At 29.4% G+C, this 11,241-nt stretch overlaps 1 protein-coding gene across 2 annotated transcripts in view; it reads right to left on the bottom strand.

The window, feature by feature from the left end:
- Nucleotides 1-1,942: 1,942 nt before the first annotated feature.
- Nucleotides 1,943-11,241, bottom strand: part of LOC117172292 (tubulin polyglutamylase TTLL5) — a 173,198-nt gene continuing 163,899 nt past the window's right edge. The window contains exon 14 of one of the 2 annotated variants that reach the window (XM_033360050.1): nucleotides 1,943-3,777. In XM_033360050.1, the coding sequence (XP_033215941.1) occupies nucleotides 3,558-3,777 (220 nt within the window). In that variant the 3' untranslated portion in view covers nucleotides 1,943-3,557. The remainder of the gene's footprint in view (nucleotides 3,778-11,241) is intronic. The other variant, XM_033360049.1, reaches the window with a different exon arrangement.

The following is an 11,241-nucleotide window of genomic DNA, read 5'->3' as shown; positions in this document are numbered from 1 at the left end:
GGTATCACGGAAAAGTTTAGTAACAAACAGTTTTAACTTTGTTGTTAAATAACAAATTTCTGTTGAGTCGAAATAAAATGACGGCAGCAACACGTTATACCTGCAAGCCTTATGGGCATTTCTAAAAAAAAGATCAAAATAAGTTAAGAATTGCACTGTCGGTCGACTTTTATCCAAAAAAGGGTGTTTTTTGACACACTGTGCGCGTCGCGTGAAAAAATTCGTAACACTTGGAGTTTTATATATATTATAAAAAATAGTAATGGTAAAACATGTTTTCACATTAAATGTTAATACTGGTATGATTGCAAATAAAACCATAAATTACATAAACAGATTTTTTTATTTTTATGTCTCAGACGAATATAATATTTTACAATGGGAAAAATATGTTTTGACACTAGACGTTGACAATAATTTTTGAACATTAATTTCTAAACAAAATTAAGGACTCAAAAATTGCACAAATACTCAGTTATTCTACAATTGTGAAATTAAAATTAAAGATTTAAATTATACACGAAACTGCCTATCACGAACAATATCTAAACCATAAATTTCTCCTTAATTTAGAAAAACTGCAAATTATACCCAAATTTAATTTATAATTTTTTCAACTTTTTCGATAATCAAATATCTCAGCCTCTACTTTCGAACGAGACAAACTTGCCACTTTTTAATTCGATCTAGAAATTCGAGGAACGACTATGGAACGACTAATTTAATGTAATTAAATTAGGAAAACCACTTATTTATTAATAATTAGGTTTTGAAAACTAAAAGCATCTCTGAAATATCTTCTACAAAATATGAATTTGTTTTGAATATATCGAGAGAAAATGAACCGTGTTTAGTTATTGATTACATTTTAACTATTTTTGGATTCAATTCAACGATTGCAATAATAAAAAAGTTGATACCACAACATCATGACCATGATATCCTATTTTACAACGAAAAATTGAATAAGCTGACTAGGAAATTTTAGAGATCACAGGTAGAAATTAAGTGCTACTCGATTAACAATGTATTGCAGCGAATTGTACAAACGAGTAGCACAGAAGTATCGAAACACCTTTTCTACTTATAGATTTTATAATAGTTTAATATAGCGATTATTATAAATACCAGCAGCCTTTAATCACTCTTCGAATTCTTACAATCGCAAAAATAAACAAGTCTCGGTTTTACGATTAAAAATAAATAACTGTACTGAATGAATAAATTCACCAAATTCCACACAAATTTCAAACGCCGCATAAAAGAAGAGTAATAAAAATGCTAGACATAAAAATCAAATTCGATAATACTAAACCTATTTAATATTTAGATACAATAAAGTTGAACACATCGAAGTGAAGAAAATTGTAGAAATTGGGCAGCATTTAAGCAATAGCAGAAAAATCAACTTCTCACACTCGCAAGAACACTTTTCATCATTTAAGGCAGTTTAAAACAGATTCTCTTTGATATTGGAACCTTATGCTTTATAAATAAGATCTTCTTGGCAAAACGAATCATAAATAAAAATACTGTAAAAGGGTAAAAACACAAGATGTATTTTAATTATTAGTCTTGTAACGTTTCAAAAAATGCAGTCTGCTATGCTAGAAATAATAAATTAAAGTAAGGTAGCTATTATCAGATTTTATACTCAACAAAACAAAAACGCTATAAAAAAAACTTTAATAAAGAACAGTATAATCGCAAAAATCAACAAATTGTGCTAATTCGATAAATACTTAAGAATTAATAGTGCGTTCAATTATTTTTAAATCAATTTAATACTCCCATAAAAACGTCCACTAGTAAAAATGTATGATACTTAAATCTTACTTCTATGATCAAGAATAAATTTTTTTATTTAGTATTTTATGATACTTTAAGGATTATGTTAAGAAATTTTTTAATTAACGATTTTTATTTTTAAAAAAATCCAAGATCGGCCACATTTAAAATAAGAATAAATGACAGATCGAAATGATAAAAGTTTCAAAATATTTGGAAAATTCAAGTTAATTTAGAGCATTCCGAAATAGTATAGAACATTCCGAAACATTATAGAATATCCTAGAAAAGTCTTGTAATTTATAGGAGTGTTGAAAACCCATTTGTATTAAAGAATCATTTTGCAAGAAACTGCTGAAATCAGAAAATATTCCACAAATACTGTAAGAATAAATGACTATCTCGCGAAAAAGAAATAAATAATAAAAGTTAAAAAAAGCTTGAGATAATGATTTTATACTTCAAATTCCTTGTAAAAATATTAGCTGGCATTTAACAAAAATTTTGAAATGAATCTGGAAGGTTAGCACATGAAATCCCTCATTATTTTCAAAATTTTAAACCTCGAACTCTAAAAAACTACTCACAAAAAATACAATAGAAGCCAGAGTCTAAACTCCTAGAATGGAGGAAAAAGTGAATTTTTAAATTGAGAAAGAATCGGCCCTCCCAATTAGACGGAAGCATGAATTCGTCTTTTAAGTACATGTAAGTGTAAATATAAAATATATCTTATACCAGAAATATGTATATCCATTCGTTGTAAAATCGTAAAGCTAGTGATTGTTATCTCTAATAATTTACAGTGGAATATACAGCACTCGTCTCAAGCCCGATAACAATTAGATTACGATTCGATTAATGATCGCACAATTACTGTATTTTCTACCAAATTTCAGCCAAGTCTACACCCAACTCGTATTTTTCAAATATACATCGAGTCGGGGCCTCAGAAAAGCAAAAAAGTTGTGTACATGTATCACAGAATGCAAAATCTAATCACACAAGCGTTTGGTAAAATATCGATTGCATACTGCTCATTAGCATTAGGCGTTGCGAATATATTAATTAATTCTTAATTATTAGTTATTAATTATTAGTAAGTAGCTTTTGGCTGGTATAATACAGACGGAATTTGATAGATGGAGATTTTTAAACTCCACACTTTAGTTGCGCTCGTTTTCAATTCCGTTTTAAAATTTCCGGTCAATCTCAACTTTTGATAAATTGCTGGGAAATAAATTTGAACTTGAATTGCAATGTATCAAACTTTTTTCACTGCCTTGTTTTGGAATTTTACCAACCAACATTTTAGCGCAAATTTGAATAAATACCCCCTAAAGACAACGAACTAATTAAAAGCAAAAATAGACAAATGATCAGTACAACATCAAATCAACAAAGTTTTCAATTTCACTAATTTTTGACAAACAATTTTCCCAACACGAACAATATAATTATAATAGCGATAATACAAACTTATTTTCTATGAAACCAGCGCCTCATTTGGCTTTTTAGCGAAACTATTGATGCGTTTCGACTACTCTTTAAATGATAATTAAAGTCTTCTGATTAAAAAATATAAACGACTAGGGATTAAACACTAAATAATTAACAGAACATTCCTATAAAAGAAATAATGAAATCATCGTGTTGTCATGTGTTAAGAAAACTTGGTTAAAAAAAAACTCCTGACTTTTGAATGAATAATGGTAATTAAATATAAATTATAAATTTGAAACTACAAGAATATAAGGCTGAACGCGGAACTATGTTCTGGGCGCTTTCGTCGGTCGACTGACAGTCTGGTTGCATTTGCATTGCTCATTGGCAATAGCGTTAGAATGAACGCGAGAGGTGATGTGAGGCAAGCAACAAAGAAGATTAGGCCCACGAAGACTTCCAGCGAAGCCACTTCTGCCCAAAAAGCTGTGAGCACAGTTGTAAAGGCGGGTTTGCAAAATTAACACGTCATCCAGGTCTTCCTCACTGTGGATAAATATCATTCTTATCTTTGTGGTTCATTCTGAACCAATATATTGAAATTATTACATTTTCCAAAAAGGAAAAAATAATCAGCATTTCTAAAATTGCTAATATTCAAAATTAATTCCTTTTTCAAAAAATTAAATAAAAAGACTTTACTTAAGAAAACGAGGTAAATGATTCTGAATTCAATTAAAAGAACTCTTAAATTATTCACAATCAAAGCCTAGAAATTGGAACGCATTATGAGTTTAGTGTCTCTATTTAAACATTTTTATTACAGATTACACAGTAATCTATTTTAACAGGAATAATTTTATGCAAAATATGAATAAAAGAGATTAACCATTAAAAACAGATTTTCAAACTACCTCACTTTGTGGCTCATTGGAGAAAAAAATAAGCAAAAAGAAAAAAAGGAAAAATGTCAACTAAAACCAATCTCTCGCTTGTTCCTTTCTTCGTCCTTTTTATACTACTAGACTAGGGAACCGACATATTTCGAGACCAATTTAGATCTCATCAGGGATTATTTATAGGATAAACTAAAGGTATGAAATAGTGATATACCTGAAAAGAATATATTTCGAAAAACGTTAATAAAAAATTGATTAATTATAGTATAACTCTATCCAATACTTTGTTGTATCTTAAGAATTCAGTATTTGTATCTAATTTATCTTTATTTCTTTTCTTTTCGAAAACAAAACGAACTCTTTCATATATTGCAAATTTTCATACTGATATATTGCAAATGATATTTTATTTTAGGCAACTTTTATCATAAATTATACACATTTCTCACTTAAAAATTAGTATTGCACCGTTAAAAAATTTTCTGCACATTGCTATATTGCAATTCGTCTCGCTCTCTTTTTGACAAACTTATTAATAACAATTTCGATATCCAATTATTTTGCATCACCCAGTTCGATTGTCAGTAGCGATAGATTTAATAATCGACTTTGATGCATTCTATTCCGTTTATAGGATTTTATCATTTTTAATTTGCTAAACGTCCTTTCGCAAGTTGCTATATTGTAACATGCAGAGTTAAATAAATTCTTAAGGGATTAATTCTAAAAAATCGTTTTCCACGAAGCTGTATACGAGGTGTGTTCAAAAAATAAGGCGCCTTTATGGTTTTCTCAAAAAATATTCATTTATTCCTCAATATTTATGTTGTCCCCTTCAAAGTAATCCCCCTCAGATATAATACACTTGTGCCAACGCTTTTTCCAATCATCGAAGCACATCTGATAATCATTTTGTGGTATAGCTTTGAGTTCTTTCAGCGATGCAGCTTTATCTCCTCAATCGTTGAAAATCGATGTCCTTTCATGGGTCTCTTCAGCTTTGGGAAAAGAAAAAAATCACTAGGGGCCAAATCCGGTGAATATGGAGGCTGAGGCATGACTGTGGTGCTGTTTTTGGTCAGAAAATCTTTCACAAGCAACGATGAATAAGCAGGTACATTATCGTGATGCAAAAGCCACGAATTGTTTTTCCAAAGTTCCGGAAGTTTTTTGTGTATCGCCTCTCGCAAACGGCGCATAAGTTGAAGGTAATACTCCTTATTGACCGTACGAGCTTGTGGCAAGAATTCCTGATGCACTAAGCCACGGTAATCAAAGAAGACAGTGAGAAAAACCTTCACATTTGACCGAACTTGACGTGCTTTTTTCGGTCTTGGAGACTCAGGATGCTTCCACTGAGACGATTGGGCTTTAGTTTCGACGTCATAACCATATACCCACGATTCATCCCCAGTTATAACCCTTTTGAGAAAATCAGGATCATTATTGACTTCATTCAACATCTCCTGAGCGATGGTCATGCGATGGATCTTTTGATCAAAATTAAGCAGTTTTGGAACCAAAACGTCCGAAAAGATAGCATGGCATGAGCCAACCGATATGCCAACATCTTCAGCAACTTCTCTGATGGTAATTTGGCTATTTTTCAACACCATTTCTTCCACTGCTTGAACGTTTTCATCTGTTGTTGACGTGCTAGGACGTCCAGAGCGAGGTTCCTCTTCGACATCCTCTCGGCCTTCTTGGAACAGCTTGTACCACTTATACACATTTTTCTTACTCAGAGTAGACTCACCGTATGCAATTGTCAACATTTCAAGAGTTTTAGAGCACTGGATTCCATTTTTTACACAAAATTTAATGCAAGCACTTTGCTCCATTTTTTTCTAAAGAAGAAAATCGCCGAGCACACCAAACCCTTCTAACCTTTTACGCCTCTGCCAGAAAAACAACACGAGCTATTTAGTCAAAACTGTGAACGTATGATCGTGACGAGTGTACCAACACAACAAAACAAAAAATTTAAAACTTTAATGTACGTAGCCCGCGAAAATTTAAAGTCACCTTACTTTTTCAACACACCTCGTATAATGAGTAAATTGCGGAAAACATCTTTTACTTTTGACGTCTCATTAAACCCGTTACTATTTAAAAATGGGATAAAGTGGATTACTTCCAAGGGGAATTCTTTTGCGAAATCCTCATGATATCGAATCTGTAATTTCTCTGTAAACTGTGTATTCACAATGTATAATTAGACCTTAGACACCTTAAGTTGTGATCAAAGACATTGATTTTTAAGAATTCTTCACTAATATCAAAATGCTTCTTACGCTTTGGTTTCCGTTTCTCTACAAAGACTGTTTCCACACCCCGTTTTTGAGATATTCGTATAGCTTCCTCCTTACACTTTTCATGCTCAAGTCTGTTTTTTTTTCGAATGTTTCTTTGCAGTGTATGATATTTTAAGTGCACGACTTAAATCTATATTTTCTGCTAGAAGAAATTTTGATAAAAATTTACTTCATTTAGTATATTGGGAAGCATTGTGCATATCATTATAAATTGAAACTTCACCACATTTTCTTTTGGAATGGAAGCTTCTAATGTGTCCCCTAAGGGTTCACATTTTTCTTGCTCCTTCTTCTCTATTCCTTTACAAACACCCCACACACTTACTTGGTGGTGGAAGGAGGACCTACAGTTTAAGGTGGGTTCCGAACCACCAAGAGCAACAGCTTTACGTACTTAGAGAAAACCTTTTTCTCTAGAGGTACCGATGTCACGACTCTCCGGAGATGAACAAATCCCTTGCTAGGACAGTGTCCTCCGCATGGGCCGCCAAGACTCTTCCAGAATGCCCCTCCGCAAGGGTACATATTCTTTTAAATTATAACTGCTTGTAGCTTCATTAATCCATAAGGTTACGTTTTCTTATTAGCCGAGAAGGTTTCGGAATATTTCCGATATGTACAAAAAAGAATCTAGACAATTTCAAATAAAATTTTTTTATTTGAGAAGAGATTACACAATTTTAGGAAAAATTTAAACCAGTTTAGAAGATGTTTAAGACCGTTCAAACCTTAGAAAATTTTTTAATATTCAATACATTTTCAGAAATCTTTTAAATTATTAAAATGTTTTGTATCTATTTTAAAATTTAAAAAAATCGGAAATATCTTGTGAACTAATTTAAATTACCCCTTAAATTGTCTTAAAATCTTCGAGATTTGTTTCTGGTAATTTTGGAAATCTTATGTGATGTTTTAAAATCGTTTTAAGTATTCTCTTAAAATTGAAAATTTTTGAAATCCGTTGGATTACACTGAATTAAATTGAAAACTATTGGGTTAAAAATTCTGAATTAAACATAATATTGAATGATTTCGCGTAGTAAATTTGGTTAAAAACGTCCTGTCAATATTTAAACCATTTTTATTCATAAGCTATCATAAAATGCCCTTTTAAAATGCTTTGGGAAAAGAATTGTTTCCACAAATTATTTTTGTGTATCTTGTGGACCTTAGTTTTTTACTTATTGGGTAAAATTCTTTACATTGCCCCGATTTCTGTTAATTTCAGTAAAATCCATTACTTATCAAAGGAGAGAAATCAATTTCAAACAAAAATTTTTTAAACATATTACTCTTTTTAATAATTTTGTATACAACGGTTCGTTAACACGTGCTCTTTTACAAGTGGTCTGATTGGAACGTATTGAGTCGCTCGTAAAAATCGAGTCCCTCGTTCCATAACAGGGGTAAAAACTATGTTAAAAAAAGTCGCCTCTTCTAATTCTTTCTCGCTCGTTTATTTTCTGAAAATCTGACAACTTCTGAATGCTTATTGAAATTACAAGGAATTGGGATAATGCAAAGAATTTTACCTAATTAGTAAAAAAAACTGAGATCCACAATTTTACAGAAAGATTTTTAGATAAATACCAAATTCAAGGAGTTTATCCTAAAAAGATTTTTGACATCAATAAAATTGTTAGATTTGTTTTCAAAAACAAGAGAAATAAAGTTAGATTAGATACAAATACTAAAAGAAAAATTAATCTCTCTTAAATTTGACAATTAAAGATAGAGAAAAGGTAACAAAGCTATTAATTTAAAAATAATAAATTAACTTAAAAATCACGCGAAAGCGCGTGATTTTAGAGTTACAATTTTTACGTGATTTAAAATCTCGGACTCTATGATCTAAAATCATTGAATTCGAGAACTGAGAGCACAGGAGAGTGGCCTAAAACTTAGAGACCTATGCTTTAAAAGCAAGGGTTCCGAGATCTCAGTTCTCACGCCAAAGTGTGATAGAATCATGGAGCATTGGCATGACTTAATCTCCCGAAGTTTCTCTCCGTGTAGAATTAATCAACTTTTGATTAATATCCATCGAAATATTTTCTTTCAGATATATCAATTTTTTATACCTTTAGTTTGTTCTATAAATAATTCCTGATGAGTAGGTCTAAATTTGCCGCGCAACATGTTGTTTCTCTAATAGTATAAAAAGGACGGGGAAAGGAGAAAGCGCGAGGTTGATTTTGGTTCACTTTTTCCCCTTTTCTCCCTCTTTTTTCTTTTTGGTTATTTTTTTCGCTAATCAGCCGAAAATTGAGGTAGTTTGGAAATCTATTTTTTAATGGTGAATCTCATTCATGCTTATTTTGTATACAATTATTCCTGATGAAATAGATTACTGTTCAATCTAAAATAAAAATCATTTTCATAATTTCAAAATTCCAGATTTTCAGGTTCTTTCCAAGACAATTTTTCCAGATTTTGATCCTCAGAATCGCAGCCTCATTCAAGAAAAACTTAGGAATTTTTAGGAAAGGAAATTAATACCAACAGAGAAGAAAATCAATTAAACTAATTAAACATTTGTTTTAATTCTTCTCGAAGATAAATCAATTTAATATACTCTTTTTAAAATCTTGGGGTACAAATTGAAGTTTATTTTCAATTTTTAAAAGGAGAACTTGATGCCGTATTTACAGAAGGCAACACTCTAAATAGCTTGACCGAAAAAAAATCTGGTAGTTTTTTTTCTATTTTGAAACTTCTTTGTTAAAAAGACGTAAATTTCTATAATAATAATTGGTACCATTAGACTTTGTTTTAATAAAAGTAAATGAACTATCTTACTTATTTGCATGTTTTGTCGGAGAATATGAAATTAGAGAATACAAAGTGCTGTTTATCCTACTTCTAGGTGGCCACTACTTTTTAAATTTTCGTCTTCCGACTTTCTCTCGATTCTCCCGGTGAACATTCACAATTTCTCCCGATTTAGAAAAAAATATACCTTCTTTACGAAATGCGCGAAAATCGCGCATTTACTTCTCTGCCTTTTTATTTCCTAACATTAAAAATGTAAACAGTTTAAAAATCCATTAATAATACAATTTTTAAATATTAAGGCTCAAATATTTTTGTACCAATAATTAATAGTTAATAATTTTGAATTGAAAACATCTTAAGTTAAAAATATATATATATATATATATATTGAACGATTTTCGACAATTAGATTATAAAAAGGAGTTGAATTGTACAATTTCTAAGTCGAAGCGATAAATATTAAATAATATTATGTTTAGTTGAATAATCGCGAAATTGAATGATTTTAGATTAATTAAAATGAATCAAAATTCTTTTATTTATAATTCAATTAATATTTCTAATTTTTCTTTTTTTAGGAGAAAAGAGTGTTTTTCTTTCTTTGATTATTTTTTCAAATTTCAACAGGAAAATTTTATGGCAGTTGTCCAAATTTGATCGTTAGATTCTTAGTTAATTTTAATTAAAAGCGTTCAAAATTAAATAATTAAAAACTGAAAACTTTTAAATTTGAATAATTTTAAATTCAAAGTTATTCAAATGTGAAAATTTGAAATTGGAAACTAAATTGAATCAATCAAAGTAAAATCTTCAGAAGTTCTAGAATTTTTAATTGCAATTATATAAACAAAAATAGTGATATTAAATTTTTTTATGCTTAAACCCTTTAAAATAACAATCATTTAAAGTGAATTTCAAACGCTTAAAAATTCATAGTTTTTGAATTGCCAATTATAATTTTAAAAATTGAACCAATTGAATTTTAATTGTTAAATTAAAACCTATGAAAGGGGAAAATTTTTTATTTAGCGTTCAACATTTAAATTCAGAACTCTAAAATTATAACCATTTAAAACTACCGAAATTATTGAATTACTGATGCATTAATTTCAGACAGTTTGATTTTTCTTTCTGTTTACTTTAAACTGAACTTTTTATTTTTTTATGTTAGGTCGTTTAATTGTTAAGACTTCCCTTAGAATTATTATTCTTTCTTGAAATTTTCCAATCAAATATTTTCCAGTTTCACATGATTGATGTATTTAAATCTTTGATTTTAAATGGGACATTTTAAGGATATTGCATTAAAAATTAAAAATTAAACAAAAATACGAGACAAGATTGCTGTAGTATGATTCCAAGTTTTGAAATTATACACTTTTTAAGTTTTGAGTTCGAAATTAGCTTTATATTTACATCTAACATGATTAAATTTAAAACTGATTATCAAGACTTTAAATATGAAATTTTGAAATATTTAATAGCGAAATAATTGTGAAATAAGTTTTGTGTCTGAAGTTCTGTTTCTTAAGAAAAGTTAGGATCAAAACAAATAATTAATGTTACAGTTAAATAACTTAAAAATTCGTACTTTCACGTTTCATAACTGAATAATTTGAATCGTGTATGTAATAAAACTTTAGTTTCTATTTTTCGGTTTAGATTTTATTAAATCATTTTCTTTTTACAAAAACAGCAACTGCGTAAAATTTGGTAACGATAGAAAATTTATTTTTCTACAAAATTCTGCTAGAATTGCCTGAAAAATCTAAAAAAAATGTTTTTCTTAATTTCCTTCCAAAACATTGTTGTATTGAAATATTGAAATATTTAAATAAAAATTATTTTCTTTGAATCCCCAGGGAAACAAAGTGTACAAACATGTTAATCTAAACCTCAATCATTGTCAAATTATAATTATTTTTAATTCAAAATACCAATTTTTTTGATGTAACCATATGATGATAAAGGAGCAACAAACACAAATTTTTAAAATAATTTAATTTAAATTTAAAAAGGTC

Source organism: Belonocnema kinseyi, chromosome 5, assembly GCF_010883055.1.
Source record: "Belonocnema kinseyi isolate 2016_QV_RU_SX_M_011 chromosome 5, B_treatae_v1, whole genome shotgun sequence".
Classification (NCBI taxonomy): Eukaryota; Metazoa; Arthropoda; class Insecta; order Hymenoptera; family Cynipidae; genus Belonocnema; species Belonocnema kinseyi.
This window is presented reverse-complemented; position numbering and strand designations above follow the sequence as displayed.